Here is a 20,676-nt window from a genome sequence, read left to right on the forward strand (position 1 = left end):
GAATCCTTTGTCATCACCTGGGCTCTCAGCCAGCAAAGCTTTTCAGAGACCTGCAATGTAATTGAGAGCATAGAGAGAAGAGAGGTCCATACGTGTGACCTGCCTATAAACTTGACAAGTTCATAGGTCTTTCAAAAATTTGTACAGGCAGATGAGATTTTTATTGAGGATCAGTTGATTACAAATCTATAGGAAAATAGTTCAGAGAAATTTGCACAAAGCATTAATGACAAATGGAGGAATTTGAAGTGACACTAGCATGCTGGAAAAAATCTAAACAAGCTACTTTTAGTGCTTCTCGTGATTATTTGGCTGAAATCTCAAAAAAATGAGGAAAAGAATAAAACTTGAACTAGTACAATAATTTATTAATTTGACTCATGACTTTGTGAAATTGTTTATAGTCTTTATTGCTGTTGTTCAATATCAAATGATAGAGTAGATATACTATAGGAATTTGGGAAATATTAAAGTAATGATATACAAGCTATGATTATCATTATAATTTTATTATTTTACATTTCTAAGACTTTGTAGAACCACAGAATTTCAAGTCTCCAATTAAATTGAAGTTTAAAAATTATTATATGACATCTTTTATAAAGCATTTTAGTTTTAATTTTAATAAATGCTCAGTGAAATATAAAGTTTGATTAGGTCCCAGTCTCTGGCTTCATGAAGTTTGCAGAGTAAGAGGGTATTATGACATAAAAAACTATAATAAAAATAATACATAATAATAAATGCATAAGAAAGGTATGGAAGGAAATTTAATATAATATAAAGAATATTATACTTGTAAAATCTCTAGTCATTGGAGAACAGAGCCAAAAAGAGTTCAAGGCAAATCAGGGCTCATCTAGTCCAACCATCTCATTTGTGTTTAAGTATGAACTCTATTCCTTACTAATTGAGTAATTATTGGCAAATTCTTTCACTCTTCATATTTCAATGTCCTAATTTGTAAATTAAAGGAATCTAGCAATGAATTCCATCATCATTTTTCAATCCACAATTTCTAGAACCTGCCTACTATGACTCTAAATAGTAGACAAGGTCCAAAGCAAGAAGATATTGTTTACTGGGCAAGGAGGTAGATGGACATGAAAAAAAGGCTTCATAGAAAATGTGGTATTTGAGAAGGTGCTTAAAATTTGGGTAGTAAATCATCAAGCAGAGAGTATTTTAAGCATAGAGAAAAGATTGGACAAAGACCCAGTCATAATTGACAGCAAGTAGTGCAATTTGGTCAGGGTGTGGAGGATATGTAAAAGAATAGAGGAATCTTTAAATTAACAGCAACCAAGTTTTTTTCTCCCTAGGTGTTCACAATAGAAGGGGGTACACTTCTTTTTACCCTACCCACCAACTCATCACACTGTGAAATTTTTCATTCCAAGTATCATTTATTTTTCTCACAGGTGAAAAAATTCCCTTTGATGGTTATGGAAAATAATCTAAAATTAGTTCAGAAAGAAAGATTATCAAATAAGATTGGCAGCAGATTGCAAAGGTTCTTGAAATCTAGATGACCTTAAGAAATTATCTGGATCAACCACCTCTTTTTATAGCTACAAACATGAGACCTAGAAAATGAACTGTCTTACTAGCAGCCAAATAATTATTGGGAGAATAAGCATCAAGGACATCTCTTGACTGAATGTCAGCATATAATTTTTTCACTACTCAATTTTGGCTAAAAAAAATTAGAGACTATTAAAGCCAGAAGAGACTGAAGCAATTATTTAATCCAACTTCCCCATTTTAAAAATAAGTAAACTGAGATCAAGATGGGTTAGTCAATTTATTCATTATCATCCAGAAAGTAACAGAAAAAGACTTTCAAGTCAGATGCCCAGAATATCAATACAGTGATTTTTTTTCCATTGTACTTCCTAAATATCATTAGCTGTTTTCTGCTCTACATTCATTACAGTGTATACATGCCTATAAGATGTTGGATTCATATAGCCAGATTTTTTAGACTCAATCTTAACTCTCACAAAAATGCTGCAAAAAGAAATGAATTTATAAGACAACTCTGAGATACCACTACACGCCTGTCAATTGGCTAGAATGACAGGGAAAGATAATGTGGAATGTTGGAGGGGATGTGGGAAAACTGGGACACTGATACATTGTTGGTGGAATTGTGAATGCATCCAGCCATTCTGGAGAGCAATTTGGAACTATGCTCAAAAAGTTATCTAACTGTGTATACCCTTTGATCCAGCAATGTTACTACTGGTCTTATATCCCAAAGAGATTTTAAAGAAGGGAAAAGGACCTGTATGTGAAAGAATGTTTGTGGCAGCCCTCTTTGTAGTGGCCAGAAACTGGAAACTAAGTGGATGCCCATCAACTGGAGAATGGCTGAATACATTGTGGTATATGAATGTTATGGAATCTTATTGTTTTGTATGAAATGACCAGCAGGATGATTTCAGAAAGGACTGGAGAGATTTACATGAACTGTTGCTGAGTGAAATGAGCAGAACCAGGAGATCGTTAGATACTTCAACAACAATAGTATATGAGGATCAATTCTGATGGATGTGGCCCTCTTCAACATTGAGATAAACCAAATCAGTTCCAACAGAGCAGTAATGAATTGAACCAGCTACACCCAGTGAAAGAACTCTGAGAGCTGACTATGAACCACAACATAGAATTTCTAGTCCCTCTATTTTTATCCACCTGCATTTTTTATTTCCTTCACCATTTCAAAGTCCGATTCTTTTTGTACAGCAAAATAACTGTCAGGACATGTATACATATATTGTATTTAACTGATACTTTAACATATTTAACATATATTGGTTAACCTGCCAAGTGGGGGAAAGGGTGGGGGGAAGGAGGGGAAAAGTTGGAACAAAAGGTTTTGCAATTGTCAATGCTTAAAAATTACCCATGTGTATATCTTGTCAATAAAAGGCTATAATTAAAAACAGAAATGAATTTAGGACCTTTGTTTTCTCTTCTTTCTTATCATATTTTATGATTTTTAAAAGATTGCAATTTTAGGATAGACTAAGGGAGACCCAATATACAGAAAAGGAAGGTTAGACTTCCAATATATACTACCTTTGGTAAACCAAATATGTAGTCACCTGTTCAGGTCTAAGCAGATTGGTTTTTAAAATAATATTTATAGGTTATAATTGATAATAGGTTAATATTGATAAGGTAAAGAAAGTTGAAAACAATCTCACAAGGCAGGTGCTATTATTATCCTTACTTTCCAGTTGAAGATTCTAAGATGACTAGAGATTAAGTATTTTGTCCAAGATCACACAACTAGTAAATTTGTATTTGAACTAGAATCTTCCTGACTCCAGGCTCTATATACAGTACTATATAGTTGTCTCATAAGTAACAAAAGGTGTTTAAGAAAATCTAAAGAAAAAATCAACTGTCAGAGATATCCTAAAGGTGAATGTACTGCCCTGTGAAATGGTGTATTCCTCCTGACTCAAAATCTTCAAGAAAAAAATTAAATGACCACTCAGGTATCTTATAGAGGAGATTCTTATTCAAGTACAGTATAGATGATATGGCTTCTAACATCTCTTTAATATCAAAGATGCTATGTTTCTCTGAAAGTAAAAGGGAGAAAGTTAAGAAGGCAAGGGAAAGATAAGCCTAAGTGTCCAAAAAAGTTTAGGATGGAAAGAATACTAACTAGGTTTATATTGATGGACTCAAAGAGGAAGTAAAAAACTGAGCTTGGATGAAGGGTAATAAAATAATTTTTAAATATTTTCCAGTATTCCTTTATAATTTTTCTAATATTATCTTTAGCTGGTTTAATTGGGAGGATTCCCATGCCCATTCCCTGGTAGAGCATAAATTCTCTGAAATTAGGAAACGTTCCATTTTGATCTTTGTGACACTTCTTAAAATGTCTATTAAATTGAGTTAAATTGAGTTGTTTTAGAAATGCATAATGACTATCCATATGTGTAATCCATACCTAGGAAGACAAATCTAACTAAACCCAACAATAGACCTGGGCACCAAAGCACTTTATGTGGATGAATCCAAAAAAAGAACCTAAAAGGCATCCACAGAACAGAGCACAGAGAAACATAATCATCCATTTTTAAAATTCTGTTTAATTCTCTGTTCTAAGTTTGGATTCTATAGCTTCTAAAAATCCTTCTCTTTTCATTTTGCAGCAGTTGCTAGGGGAACCTGTCAGGCAAATCTGCAGATTAGTTATCTATTATAGGCAGATTAAGTTAAAACAATTTAGAGCTGCCTTAGGAACTTCTCCATACTCCCTCTACTCTTTGAACCTCATTCCAGTCTTCTATACTAGAAAATAAAAAAGAAAGAAATCAGTATTATATTTTCAAATAAGACTGTCTAAGTAAGACAACAGGAAATAGGACAAAGTTTGACAGCTCAATTTCTCCTATTCCAGTGTTACTAAATTAGAGTACTGGATTTAGAGTCAAGGAGATCTGGATTTAAATTCCACCTAGAATACTCACTTGTTATATGATCATGGCTGTAAACAGCATTTACATATCTAAGCCTCACTTTCCCTGTCTAAAAAATGGGGTCCATAATACTGCAACCTCATGATGTTGTGAGATAAAATCAAATAACATCTATATGATACAGCATACACTTTTAGGGGGGAAAACTTTTTAGGAATCTCTAAGTAAATGGCCCAAGCCAGCCATCTCTTCAAGTTCCTTCTAGCTATACTCCTCTGCAGTTCTCAATCACTCCTCAGAAATTTCCTTATCCTGCAAGATCACTTCAGTCCCTGGAACTTAGATTTCAGTCATATCATCTGCCTCTGAGATCCCTCCATCTGATAGGAGGATGAAGATGAAGCCGTTCTCTCAGAATCTCCATTTAAGGAAGTAGCCCAAGCAACTTTCTCTCCCTTTCAAATCTGGATGCACTTCTAGTAACTTGTCCCCAGATACTAGGTGCCAGAGGCATATACTATAATTATGTGCTCAGATAATAGCTGCCAGAGGCAGGATGGTGGTTAAAAAGGCAAATAAAAAGTGAAGCACATATTTATCCACAGACTCAGAAAGACTCCTGAAGTCTTGGGAGTGGTGAAAGGAATTAATTTATCATAATTCAGGTAAAAGTAAGACCCTGGGATCTTTCTTCAGAGGAAGAGGGGGAGCTGGCAAGTAGGCAAAATCTAAAAAACTGCCTGTATGTATCAGCTGGTGTGACTAACATGCAGACTAACAAAAGAACTGAAAATGTGAGAATTTTTGAGGCCAAGTAACTTGAGGTAGTAAAGAAAAGATATTTTAGAAAAGTGAATGAGAAACTAAGACAACTTAGAAATAAAGAAGCATATATGTATGTGTGTTTATCAGAGACATTCTATTCTATGTTATCAAATAGGCTTATAAAACCTATAAACTTGGAGTTTTATATTATTGCAACTTTCCTTATTTAACAAATAGCCTTTCCTTTTTGATTTTAAAAATCAGAAGTTGAAATCTATATTAACCTCATATAATAATGCTGGAACTCTCAATGACAAAAGAATTCTCCAAAGTCCTTGGACAAATTAACTTCTCAGGGCCTCAGTTTGCTCATCTATAAAATGTACTAGATATAATGTTTCTTACAGAAATTTGGAGGCAGCTAGGTTGCATGCACAGTGTTTAGAGCACCAGGCCTGGAGTCAGGACCACCTCAGATACCTACTAGTTATGCCACCTTAGGAAATTCACGTAACCTATGTTTGCCTCATTTACCTCAACTAAAAAATGAGAAGAAGAATAGCACTCAGGAACTGAAAAGTTCCTGGTTCTAGGTGATATATCAATGCTAATTATTATCCTATTATTTTAAACTTTTAACTATGGTACTACTTGTGAAAGACATATTAGACCCTAAATATAAACTTTTTGATTTTCATTCTCATTAACTTTCTTCAGTCAACCTTATAAGGAAATATGTCTATCTAAATATATATATATATATGTATGTATGTGTGTACATATATTTCTATATATATTATATATATACATATATAAATATATTTTAGTATGAGTATGTCTTTGAAGACTAAATTATAGTTGATGATCCATGAAAATAAAAAATTATAATACATCATTTTGAAAGTAAAATGCAATTTTATTATTGTTTAAACCAAACCAAACTAAAATTGTTGCTTAAAAACCAATATGCTAATAAGAATGTAAATTCTATAAGAACCCTAACTTAGAGCATTCCTATCAATCAGTAAGTTCTTTGAGAACAAAAATTGTTCCATTATTATCTTTGCAGGCCTCTGGTATAGCATAAGTCCCTTTTATCTAGGTGCTGTAACAAGAGCTTCTTAGATAGAACTGAATGGAATCTGCCAGCCAATGAGATTTCATCCATCTAATAAATTCCCCTGATATAAAGAGGAATTGGCTTTCTGGTATCAGCATTTATTTTGTATAATGTCCACACTCATCTTCAATCACACTTCAACCTCCCAATTGTGAATTACAACTTCTTTATGGCTAAAAGGAGCACATTTCATTTGTAGGGGGAAAATATTTCTCTATGTCTTTTTTTCAGAAGTCAATTTCCTGCATTTTTAAACTTCTCATTTTATTTGCCAAGTGAATAAGTTCTTTAAATAAATAAAAAATAAAATTAAACATAAATAACTAAATAAATTATGAAATGTTTAAATATGAATATATAAATAAATATAAATATTAAATATAAACTAGCATTTTACTTACTCATTCAACAAATATTTTAAAAATATTTACTGTTGGCTATGCATTGGAAAAGTGGAATACAAACTTGATTAAGATAAAGCCCTGACTTTAGCTTGGGAGCATAATTTTTAGAGCTGGAAAAGATGTAATCCATAATTAATTTATATGGACCCAATAGGAATCTAATAAGGACATGTACTCTTTCTCATTTGCTCAATACTTATATAGAATTGTTTTAAAAGCTAAGCTTTAGTTAAAGGGTGGTGAAAATAAAGTTGCACTTTTCCCATAGAGTTCATAAATGCCATGAAAACCATGAATCCCGGGTTAACTTTTGCTCTAATGTATCTGCTTCATTTTATAGTTTGGAAAATAAAGTATTAAGGGGTGAAATAACTTACAAAAAGTCAAATTAATAGTTTGGAGAGAAACTAAAATTCACCTTCTATTTCTATTTTAAATATTCTAAGAAAATATGATTTAATATTTTGTTATGATTACAGTTATTTATCTATCTTCACTTGAAGACAAGAGACTTGGATCTAGGTCTTCAAACATTTACTATTTAGATGGTAATAGGCAAGTGAGTAGTATCTAAAAAATGGAGATAATATCTTTTAAAGTTGTTGAGAGGAAAGTACTTTGTAAATTTTAGAGTAAAATACAAATATAGATTATTGTTGCTACTACCTCATCAACTCATGCAATAAAATATATAGTTATCAAGGAATGAAAAGTGAGTACCATACAAAAAGCAATGAAAAACATGTATGTAAATAGGCTGCTACATATTATCAATAATGAACAGCAAGCAAAAGAAACAAACAAAAAAAAAATGCCATCCAAAGAGGGTGGGTGGATCATACAGAAAGAAAAAGATAATACATGGACTTCTTTGTGCCACACTGGTATTTATATAATCTCCAAAAGCTTAGAGAAAGACCATTGCATATTGGCTAGACCCTATGCAGAATTTACTACATGAAAGGACAGGAACAAGGGTTGTTCTGCCTGAGATAGAAGTGTATCAACAAAAATCTGTTCTGTTGAAGACAGTACAGACCCTAACTTAGAACCTTCCTACCAATCAGTAAGTTTTTTGAGAACAAAGATTGTTTTATTTTATATATATATATATATATATATATATATATATATATATAAACATAATATATATAATGTATAAATATTATATAATAAATTATATTATATATAAAGTGAATAGTAAATATCTTCCCCAATTGGGTTTTAGAGATTCTAATGCATTCACATATGATGGCAAAATAACTTATTCACTTCCTACATTTACTAACTTCACTATCTTCCACCCTTAGCATAAGCATCACTCTACCACCCTCGGAGAAGCCCAGGAGAGAGGCTCCATAAGATCAATACTTTAATTAAAACTTTGAAGGCAACACCATATCACTTAACCAGTATGTGTAGGGCATGCCCTATCACATGCCCTATACTGTGTTTGACACTGGGGGTATACAATAACAAAAACAAAATAGCCCCTGCTTTCAAGGAATCAATCTATAGACTTGCCTACTTATATACCCTCTTCAAAGTGTTACACAAATCACAAACTCCTAAGCTTCAAATATCCATGATTTAAACTCACCACCTGTATTGCCAAAACTCTTAGCTCCCTTCTACCTTTCCCAGAAATTTTCATCTTTATTTACTCAGACCTGCACTTTTTCAATCTCTGTTCCCCTTCTTAATCACTTCTTCTAACAATGAAGTCTGTTTCATCTTCAAATTCTTATTTTTTTCTTCCATCCTTTGATACTAAATGAAAAATAAATAATAAACCTGGTTTCTGCTGATAAGACAACAGACCTTTTGTCATTCTCTCCAATGAAAGAATTTTCCCCACTTTATAAGAACAGCAGCATCCAACATTGTAGATAGCAGGCCTTTTCATCTGCTACCATCACTCAGCAACCACTCCTGCCTTGAAGTCCAGATCATTTAATTATATCAAACTGTCAAGCTCCTTGTTAAAAATCTATAATAGCATCTCCAAGTCACTCTCCCTCCTTCATCAGTGACTTAAAACCCTTCTATCTTCATCTTCACTATGATTCTAAAATTTTCTTATTTCATCATTCTTTCTTTTAAAATTCATGCAATTAGAAGCAAAATAAAATAGGATTGTCAACTCCTAAGTTATACAACGATTAGGTTCTTCTTAATTGAGGGCAATGCACTTTGTCATACTTCTGTAACTATATTGTCTTCTCCTATTAGATTGTAAAGCTATTGAGGTCAGAGATTACCTTTGCATCCACAGTGCTAGCTCAGTGCTCGGGAGGTACTGAACAATTTGTAGATTTTTTTTTCTATTTATTCATTCCATTGGATATTTGAAGAGTCATATCATGCCACCACTTATTCTTCTTATCTACATTGAGTTTTTTCATCCCCAATTCCTCCAATTAATCATTTTTAATATATCTTCAAGGTCTTTCAGTGGTTGACCCTTGATGCCTTATCAATGTCTTCCTTATACTTAGCACATACAGAACTGAAGACTATACTACATATGAGATAGGATGAGAGTAACTGCCTTTTCTTGGAAGTTATATCTCTCTGAATATAGCTCAAAATAACATTGAGTTATTGGGCTGTTTCACCATATTGATAAGTCATAGTGACTTTATAATTCACTAAAACCTTCAGATCTTTTTCATAATAGATTCTGGCTAACAATTCTTCTACCGTTTTGTATTTATTTAATCCATTTGTTTATGTGTTATTTTTAGTGTATTTCATATAATTACATTCAACCTAATGCTATAGCTCAGACATTCTTAATCCAGGGCCCTTGGTCCTCAAAGGCTTGTGGATAGGTTTTAGAGAATCTAATAAATTAATCAGGAAGTTTACATCTTTATTTTTACTACTCTATAGCTGAAATTTAACATATACCCTTATAAAGGCAACAAACAACAGTAGTGTTAGGCTTCTTCTGAACAGCAAATTAATCCATTATGCATATATAAACAATCTCCTGTTCTGTATTATCAAAAAATCTTTCTGAATCCTCTCTTTGTCATCCAGTGGATTAGCTATTCCTTCAAGCTTTATGTTATTAGCTAATTTGATGAGTATGTTGTCTATGCATTTAATCAAGTCATTTTTTAAAAAAAAGTTAAGTAGAACAGTTCAAATCCCTGGGATACTACACTAGAAGCTTCCCAACATGTTGATATTAAATTTTTTATAACTACTCTTTGAGTCCAGCCATCCAAATAGTTCTGAACCTATCTGCCTTTATAATGCAGATCTCTTCTTTTTCTCCATAAAATAGTAAGGTATTTTTAAAAACGTTTTAATAAAATCTATATCAGTTACATTGCCTTCAACCACTAGTTAATAAAGCTATAAAAAATAAAAGAAAATGAGTTTGGTCTGGTATGTCTTGATCTTAATGAAGTCATGTGTAATCACATCGTCCTTCTTTTGATACTCAGTAATAACCTTTAATAAACTGTTCTACAATTTTCCCATGCATTGAAATTGATCAATCTGCAAAATTTGCAGATTTTTCATTCCTCCTCTTCTTCCTCTTCCTCCTCTTTCTCCATATCCTTTTCCTTCTCCTTTCCCTTCTTCTTCTTTGAAAAGACTCATTGATAATAGCCCAGCAATTGAATATATGAGTTCTTTGAGAAATGAATGAGATTCTAGCACTTCTGGGCTAGGTAAAATGAGCTTCCAAGTGTTCTCTTAGTATCTATTTATTTATCTTTGGCATCAATTTCCTTTTCATTATTTTTGTCTTGTCATTTTTTCTTTTTGGTAGAAAAAAATGAATCAAAATAAGAATAAAATGGCTTTTCCTTCTTTATTTGTCAAATGCCATAGTCCTACCTATCCCAAGCAGAGTTATAGTTTCAAAAATATTTTTGGTTGTTTTTCATAACTTTGACTTTCTAAACTGTAGTATTCCTGACACTATTTTTACAAGCCAATAGCCTCATTCATATTCGTCCTCTATAATCTGATCTGTAACGTTACATGGTATCAAGATTCTAAGGAAAGGACTTCAGCAAAATTATGGCAGAATAACTTTAACCTAACTTGGAATGAGCTAGAATCTCTAGTTGGGCTTAATAAGTGGGATTGAATGGTCACTATAAGGCTTACAATTACATTAACATGGTCTTGGGTACCATGATTACTTCAAATACTAGGAGATAGTTTATCAGTTGCTATATAGCAGTCCTTGTGGTGTGGCAAGTTCAGAACCACAGACAGCTCCTGTTAACTCAGCTTGGGTCAATGTCTAACAATTGCATTTGCAGCCTCCTACAATACAGAAATCAAAAATATTTACTAAGCATAATATTGTTGGGGTGAAAAAGGATATATTGGAGCAAGGCCCCTCCCTTCCTTCATTTCTTTCAATCAAGTAGGAGATAATAGAAAAATATAATTAAAATGCACAGTTTTCCATATTTAACATGTATAAAACTGCTTGCCGTCTAGGGGAGGGGATGGAGGGAGGGAAGGGAAAAGTCGGAACAGAAGTAAGTTCAAGGGATAATGTTGTAAAAAAAATTCCCCAGGCATATGTTCTGTCAATAAAAAGTTATAATTTTTTTTAAATGTACAGTTTTCCAAAAGTATTAGTTCAACTTTAAACTTTATGGGACACTCTATAGGATCACACAAAGTAAATAATAATAGGTAACAATAATATAGCACTAGCTATATGCTATATCGTATATACTGTATGATTATCTTACTTGTTCTTCACAACAACCTTAAAAGGTTTGTGTTAGTATTATCACCATTTTAGAGTTGAAAAAATGAGGCTAAATGATTTGCTCAGGATCATAAGGCAAATAGGTTTCTGAGGCCAGATCCGAATTCTGGTCTTTGTGACTCTGGGTAAAGCACTCTATCCACTGTACTACTTAGTTGCCCCTATATTCCTAATGCATACACACTCACAATATTTATATAGACATAGATATACACAATTACAGGAAATATATACAAATAAGTTATTTACAATTTACATATGAGAGCTAATGCTTCTTTATACTGACTAAAATGAATGGAAATGTAAACATGTAAAAATATCAACTAAGGGAGCCCAGTCAATTGATATATAGTGAATATTTGCAGTATATATTCATTATATACTAGGTATTAAAGATATAGATTAGAAGACAGACACATTTAATATCCAAATAATTAAAGGCCCCCTTTTAAAAGGAGGTTATATACCCACAATTTCTCATCCCTCTTACCCTTTTCTTCTACCATTGCTTCTTTAAAGACCAGGGGATGATGAGAAGACACTAAAAAAGTGGCATACTAGGAACCAGTAAACTTAGGGTTGGATTTTGGCTCTGTCATTGGCCACTCATTACATTTTATTTAACTTTATTGGTTTTAAGTGCCTTAAGATTAAATAAGGGATTTGAATTAAGTAGTCTCTAAGATCTTTTCCAGTCTTAAAATTTAATTCACCTTATGTAGGCTCTTCAATTTTGCCCCCTAGTGGAAGTTCATATGTAATGCAATACTTTTTAAATTCTGTAGTGAAAACCAGATTCTAACTCAATATTTGATTTCCCTAACATATCGCAGACATTTGAGAGTAATTAGTAAATCAACTTTAAAAATATCCTATTACATAGCACTTTAACTGAGCTCAATTTGTTTTTCTTTGATGAAACTAAATACCACAAATCATCTTAAAATCACTATTGAATATCCCCAATAACTATATGGAACTCATAGATATTTAAAATTTTCCTAATATATTCAGGTTTTTTTCTTAAGTGGCAATAACAGGAAAACATTTACCTTAATACTACAATTCCTGTGTCAAAGTAAGCTTATCTCTAGATTGTTGCGGACCACAGTAAAAAATCCAAGAAAGAAAATTGAAAGTCCACACATTGAAAACAAAAGCTTTATGTAATGACACTTTAACCAGGTATTTAACCTGATCATTGTGCCATAATAAGAATCCTTTTTCCAACTTTAATGTCTGTCTAATCCTTAATTCCGAAGAATAATTTGTTCTTAAGAGTTATTAGCACTCAGAAAGTTCACTGTATTGTGAACATACGAAGTCCAAACAAGTAACACTGTGTAGATTATTGTCACAGAGTTATGAAAAGAAAGCATGCTGTTCTTTTAAAGTCAAAGTAATCATTAATGTGCTATGATAAATAAATCATATCTGTGCTATCAATCCTGGACACCCCATGATGTCTTCATTATAAACCACTGCTATAGTTAGTAATTTCTAGAGAATCATGTTTCTGGTGTGACCAAGATATTACTAGATCAGTAGACCACCTGAAAATGTATTTAAAAGTAAAGCAATGCTTTAGAATATTTAGTAATTTTGTTGTCAAAAATGCTGACACTGATATTAGGCAAAGGTAAGCTTTCCATTTTGTTTTCACTCAAGCATCCCATAACTATAATCAACCAGAATATAAACCATAAGTATGTTTAAAGGAAGAACAATTTCTCAACTTTAAATCCAAAATTCTTTCTTCTTAAAAGACCAAGCACAAGCTTCTGTCTTTCCTATTGCTTATCTAAGGTCTAAAGAAGTGATGGACCCTTTAATATCTAGCCTGAAGAAAGGCACATCAGTTGCATTATGCCCCTGTGTGGCCAACCTGAACAACGGATTCACCTTCATACATTTTATAACATGAAAAAACTAGAGAGAAAATATTTTTCATTTTGAAGAAAAAGGTGTTCAAGGAGAGCCCAAAATGGGAGAAAGAGGCACTTGTGATATACTTTGCATCAATTTTGGTCAGAAAAGATCATCATCATTATGTAGGATGTGTTCATTTAAATATTGCCTAAAGCAATTATGAACTCTAATGCAGTGTAGAGAATGCTGCTAAAAATATAGCTTCTGAGAGAACAATATTTGTACATTTGCTTCTAAAGACAGAATCACAAGCAAAAGATTTCATAATATATTCAGTACTTTGGGGCCTTTTTTTCTAGGAGAAAAAAGCAATTATCTCATGTCCTAATTAAATAACTTAATTGGAAAACTGAGTTTGGAGAAACAAAATAAAATAATCCCTTCTAACATAAATTTAAATTATAGTGGCATTTTAATATACTATATCAAGCAAACTTGGTTATGAGTAAGAGAGATAAGCCATGTATAATATTGATTTTTCTTATAGTATCTGATTTATATATATGCTCTATAAAATTATTAAGAATATTCCTTTTCTCCTCTGCAGTTCAATACTTTTTAAAAATTCTATAGTGAAAACCAGATTCTAACTCAATATTTGATTTGCCTAACATATTGCAGACATCTGAGAGTAATTAATAAATCAACATTAAAAATATCCTATTACATAGCACTTTAACTGAGCTCAATTTGTTATGAACCAGAAATTATGATGATAGGGGTTAAGGAAAAAGTAGAGAGCATTTAATTATAAATGTAAGGATTGTTCTATAGAATATTCATTGACAATAGAATATAAAACAAAAACTTCATGGTTATCATTAATAAATATATTTTAGTGGTCAACTTAGCAATCTGCATTAAGCATCTCCTGTTGTGATTTAACACATAGGATAAAAAGAAATCTTTAGGAAATTTACAAGCTTTGCTCCTTTTTCTGGATAAACTTTAAAATAGCTTGGAAATGACATTAATAGAAGAATGGCTTAGGCTTCTCATATATTACTCTTTACTGATTAGCTTTAGGTCAAGGTTCTGATCCAAGATGACCTATTCCATTAGCTACAGAGTTTATGAAAGTGAGATATGGGGGAACAGCGAAAATAAAGTTATCAGAAGAAGAAAAAAGCTTCTTTCTTCACACAGTTGACAAATCAATTAAATAGCCCTCAACTGTGGGATTCACACTGTGATCCAAGCTATAGAGTTCCGGCTTACATGTAGTACTTACATGCACAGCCAGTGACTCTCCTAGTAACCACACCAGAACAGCAAGAAATTCCAAGAAGAAATTAATGAAACTTATCCAAAGATTCAGTAAGCAATTATACTGATTTACACAATCATAATAACATTACATTTTGATTAATCTAGCCATTAAAAGTATAAAAGATTAACAAGAATAATGATTTATAAAATTTTTAGATCTGGAAGAGATTGTAAAGATCATATATACCAATTCCCTCATTTTACCAATGAGGAAACTGAAGTGAAGAGAAATAATGATTATCCAAAACCAATACTCAAAAATGTAAGTGCTGTTATCATATTTTAAGTTAAAAATATCTTGAATTTGACATATTACAGAAAAAAGAGTTTCAGGGTAACTGTCATACTTTTATCTTTCTCTTATATGTTACATATTTATTATTTCTACCTGATGATCTACTAGCATATGTTATAATAATACCTGACTTTTTAACCGAACAAATATTAACTAATATTATACAGGTATGTTTATAGTAATCTTTAAAAGTTTTAGTAAGGAAAAATACCCATCAAAAAGGGATTTTTTCATAATAGGTAAACACTAAAATATTAAATGGTATTAAAATAGAGAGATTTGCATTTGTTTATATTAACTTATTTTTCATGTTATGCAATGTTAAAATACTTACTACAAATTTACACAGCTGCCTCTGTCACTGCTTCAGCAAAGCTAATCAAAGTTTTAGGCAAAATAAAGCCAGCTGATTTCTAAGTGACAATGGAATAGTCATCAATGGAATAATAATTTAAATTAATTTTAATAAATAAAAAATAAATATAGAATTATTTTAATTAAAATAGAAGATAATTTTTCTAGCTTTGGTTATATTTTACTAACTTTGGTTATATTATAACGAAGAGAATCAAAATTACCAGAAAAAGAAAACAAACTTTGAAAACATCTGACAAGGTCTGACAAAATTATATAATATTATAATTAATCTGGAAATTTAAAGTTTAATTATAAAGTTAACAGAACCTTGTTCTTAATCCATATTGATAAAAAAGCAATTTTGAAATCTAATCAGAATAAAAAATGTTTTAAAGCCAAAAGCCCATGATCTCCTCTAAAGAGTATACATTTACTTTCAATACTGAATGTTTTTGTTTCAAAACTAATGATATTAACATTGAAATTGAATTCTTAGTAAGTCCCTTTGCCATCCATAAGAATATTACTCTTTCTAAAATAAATCTAATCTTTTTTTTCATGCCTCATGACATTAAAATTGAATTCTTTCCTCAGCTCTGTCTTTCTTGGGCTATCTCTGTTTCTATCTCACAATACACATTTTCAATTCAATAGTCATTTCATTTTATAGCATAAGCTTTAGGCATTTGAAATGGTTGGGGGGAATCAGGAAATGATTTGTAGAGGTTGCGAACAAATCTGTAAGCTCTGGCAGCTGCAGGCCTCAGAAATGTTTGGAAAACATCATGGTTCTCTTTTATTAATAAATGTGATTTATGGTACACAGATTTTCAACTAATATTACAGATGTTTAAGAGATGTAATTCCAAGTGAGAAACCAACAATGCCTCTGAAATACAGAAATCCCATTGTGTTTTATAAGCACATGCTAATTTCCATATGTTGCTATATTTTTTATAGTGTTCCTGAAATAAAATGTGACAACACTCAGCTAGTTAATTTAACAGCACTCTTGGGGGGGAGGGAAGGAATTAAATGTGTACAAAATCAGGAATAATCCATCCATATGTTAAAGAAAAGGTCATATCATCAACATGAGTGCACATCATGAAAATAACAATAACTTTTTTAAGCTTTTCATAGATTCTTAAATGAAGATAATATCCACAACAGACAATGAAAATTTAACCTCCCCAAAATAGACTTTTGCACATTTCTCAGACATCCCTAAGATCAGACAAGGTAAGGAATCCAATATTCTCTGCACTGGTTGTTCCCAATCATTTCCAGAATGTTTCAATGCATTATCATTACCAAATCCTACAGTATTTTTCTGTGTTGAATGGAGCTTTATATTTAATGAGAACAGAAACATGTGAACCCTGGCTATTTAACATTAAGAGAGGGGAGCAGTAGACCTAAAAACTTTCATTTTTTATCAGAAATAAAGGGTTTTTGATAAGATAGTTATATGATAAGACATGAATGGAATTTTTCCTTCAGCGCCAATGAGGAAAAAAAAATCTGAAACATCTGCTCATACTTTAACCCCACATACATATATGCTCACACATACCCAACACACACACACACACACACACACACACACACACACACACACACACACACACACACATTTGAAAAGCTATATTTTTTTAACAAAGATCTCTTCAAAGCTTGTTGACCTACTGCAAAGCATCATAAGCTATTCAGTAACCAAGTCTGTTAGAAAAGATTATTTAGGCTGCATTACACAGAGAAATATTTTATCTAGAAATGTCTTCTGCATGTTTTACGAAGAGTATGCCTAATAGCTAATTTAAATTCTCACAAATAGCTTATGGTTATAAAATCACTTCCTTCTTTCTGTATTTAATCCATGCTCTAACGCAAGCTTTTGCCATGAATCTCATAAAACAATTCAATAGGATCAAGCTACCAGGTAACTGAAGGCTGTCTCAGGAGTAGGGTTCATAACACTTTAGGCAACCTTTACATTTCAGCATATGCTTATTCTATCCTTAAAAATAAATGTGTTAGGAAAGAGTCTTTATAACTTATAGCTATTATCTAGGAGAGAATTCTTTCACAGAATAGAAATACTAACAGTTTTCACTTAATTACAGCAGCTTCTCTCAAGCAGTCATATAAACCAAGCTTTCTGAGAACATAGATTCTAAAATGAAGTAAACAAGACAGAAACCCTGAAAATCAGACTACTTACGAAATAAAAGATGCCTTCACTCACCTTGCATTGTTCAGCGTTTGTCCAAAAAGCTCGTTTTGCAAAATATTTGGTGGGGATGAGAAAACCCCATGGAAATGAGATAAGACAGAATTGCAGACCTGGCGCAATGTCTCAAATTGCATTTTCTTTCTTTTTTGCTTTCCTCTTATTTTTCCTTACCACCTGTCTTTAAAGTCATCTATTTTGCAGGAACTGTCAAATGAAAACATGCCAATCAAGTTCCATATTTCTCCTGATTTCTGTAAAAGCTGTGCTTAAATGAGCAGGGCTTGATAGCTAATTGTACAGTCATTATTCTTCTAATTCCGTCGTAGAAGATTTAGTGCCTGTGTGGCTTTCTCCTGACTGTAGCAAGAATTCCAAACAGCAGTGAGCTTTTGGGGCATTCCCAGCTGAAGTGTGAAGCTGAGCTCCTTTCATGTACTCTACTCATATTTCTCTAAGCCTATTAAAAACACGCAGTGAATAGATGCTGTCGTCAGGACTTTCAGCACATCTGGCTTCTAGCAGTAAAATCTCTGAAGTAATAAAAATGGGGACAAGGCATCCTCGGGCTGTTACTACTCTGTAAGAGGAGGAGGAGGAATTCTGCATCTTTCCCTTCCCTCTCTCTTCCTCTATAAAAATGAATAACACCAATGACAGCATACATAGGTCTCTTTAATGTGCAGGAGACTACATGGGACCAAAAGACCACTCTAAAAATAACTATTACATTCCCCTTATACTAACATGGAGCAATAAGGCTTTAACAACAAACCTTTCCTCTGCTGAATTTGCAAAGCTATATCTATAACAACATATTTGGAAAATGTCCTTCCATTAAAATCCTTCTTATATCTTTTTTTTTTAATTTTATTATTTCCTTTCTTTTTAAAAGTAGATAGTATTCATACATTCAAATCCCTAGCACTATTTTTTCTAATTATAATAGTCATCATAATCACATAAAATTCACATATTTTAAAAGAGAAACAAAGGTCCAAAATCAATTTCTATTAAAAAAAAAAAAACAGTATATGTTAGAATGGGGGCTTGAGATACCATTTAAAGCTCTTAGCTAAAATGTTGTTCATGTTAAATCACTAGGAAAATCAGAGACTTGGAGTCTACTCCTACAGAGAACACACACAGAGCAAAGGTAACAAAATGAGCTAGTAATTTTGTATGAGACATGCAATGTGCAGCATTAAGAATATAAAAAAATAAATTTAAATTCTTAATTATAATTTTTTTCAAAGTATATATTAAATACTTATTCAAAACAGAATATAAAAAATTTAAATGTTTTAACATTGTCAAATTGAAAGAACAACATTAGTGTAATTCTATAAATCCAGTGGGTCCTCAATAAATATTAATTTATGGAAATTTCTTCTGAAATGTATGAATTTTTTCCTGTTTTTTCATATCTTATCCACTAGCTTCAAAATATTCATGCAAAATTTCTGCTAATTAAGAAATCATATAGATAAAGCCAAAAGGGAAGCTTTCATAGCTAGTGTTATCCTTTGACTATAAAAAAGATGGCTGCAGCACATACCATTTTCTAGCAAGCAAAGAAGAGGGAAACAAATGTTTATTCATGGTTATAACAGAAATGCCGAAAAACAGCTCTTTCTCTATTCTCAATGCTTAATTATCTCAGATAAAGTATTAAAATTCATTATGACCTTATACTGTCTGAAAAGGTTTGTGACAATCGAAATTTCCAGTCAATGATATACATTGCAATTTCAGAAATTCTTCAATCTTTTTTCTGGTTGTTCTGATTGCTCTTCATAACTGACTCCTACAACAATGTGCTCTGTCACCCTATTACCATATAAAATAATTAATAATCTACACTCTTAAATTCATTAGATCTAGCTATTTAAATGAACCCAAAGGCTATTTTATAAAGCAAATAATCCTATCAATGTGAATAAGTGCCTAATTGATATGATTTATAAGTTTAATTTTTAATATATGAATGTGTCTTGAAATGAAAAAGAGCTATACAAATTCTTTTTAAAATACATCTCTATATTTGTGAATGTGCATGTTTATTTGTGTGTGAGGGCTGAAAATGTGTATGTATGTGTGTGTGAACCCACATATGTGTGATTTACTACTAAAGTGGCAAAAGCAAGCTGAGTAATATCATGCTTAAGCCAAAGAATTATCATATATTTATTATGTATTTTATAAAAGGATTCTGAGAAAAATCACATAAAAGGAGTTATAAGACTATTCTGAAAAGTGGCTCCATCAATTGAATAAATTTGTAGGTTTTTATGGTGACTACTTTGAAAGATAACATTCATTTTAAGGTATAAGCTCTGTAATGTTTATTTTTTTACACACAGAAATCTCTGTACACAGTAGACAGAACAAGCAACACATTTTAATTTATATAAATGCCAGATGGTTCAGCTTTAATGTACGACTTAATTTTACCAAATGTGGTAGTAAAGGTTCAGTTTCAGTAATGCTTCAAATGGTAGTAATGTTCACCATTTAGCATTATGGGCAAGGTACTCATATACAACTACTGTGTTTGTGATGGTATTTACTATTGATAGCAAAACTACTAACAAAAGCAGCATTTAGTTTTTCATTTTAAATCTCCATATGGTATAAGTTCACTAGATACACAAAGAGAGAGTAGTTTTACTATGAAGTAGTGAAATGAGCAACTGCTAGGTCCATAGTTGTTGACATTTCCCATTGTGTTTAGGCTTCCATTGACTACATAAGAGTGATCATATGACTGCTCCTACTGTCTCTAGTATTTCAGGAGAAAAATGAGTGAATTTCCAGCTATCCTCCAACCACAATATTCTGGCAACTCATTGCTGCATTGAACCCAGCATAGTAGCTCTCCTGCAATTGGTGGGACAAAAGAAGAGCAAAGAAGATTATAACAGCTGGTTTTTTGAGGGCTGCTCTACTAATTTCTGTCAGAAAACCTGGCATTTTCTTTCCTTTGAAATATTATTCACCAAAGAAAGACCAAATATTCCATTTTGTCTCAATCATGCAAATAACTACATTTCAGAAAGAGTTAAGAAGAGACTCTTGACAACCCAAAACCAAGTATGACACT

General features: G+C 32.0%; 1 protein-coding gene across 47 annotated transcripts in view; it reads right to left on the reverse strand.

Moving 5' to 3' along the window:
* The window catches only part of RIMS2 (regulating synaptic membrane exocytosis 2), a 780,681-nt gene that overhangs the window by 475,756 nt on the left and 284,249 nt on the right, over positions 1 to 20,676 (reverse strand). For 2 of the 47 annotated variants that reach the window (XM_074267534.1, XM_074267545.1), the window contains exon 1: positions 17,589 to 18,455. The exons of 40 other annotated variants lie outside the window; for them this stretch is intronic. In XM_074267534.1, coding sequence (XP_074123635.1) covers positions 17,589 to 17,710 — 122 coding nt within the window. In that variant the 5' untranslated portion in view covers positions 17,711 to 18,455. Of the gene's footprint in view, positions 1 to 17,588; positions 18,461 to 20,676 lie in introns of those variants that run through there. 5 more of the 47 variants (XM_074267410.1, XM_074267419.1, XM_074267445.1 and 2 more) reach the window with 5 other exon arrangements.

Source organism: Sminthopsis crassicaudata, chromosome 1 (assembly GCF_048593235.1).
Source record: "Sminthopsis crassicaudata isolate SCR6 chromosome 1, ASM4859323v1, whole genome shotgun sequence".
Classification (NCBI taxonomy): domain Eukaryota; kingdom Metazoa; phylum Chordata; class Mammalia; order Dasyuromorphia; family Dasyuridae; genus Sminthopsis; species Sminthopsis crassicaudata.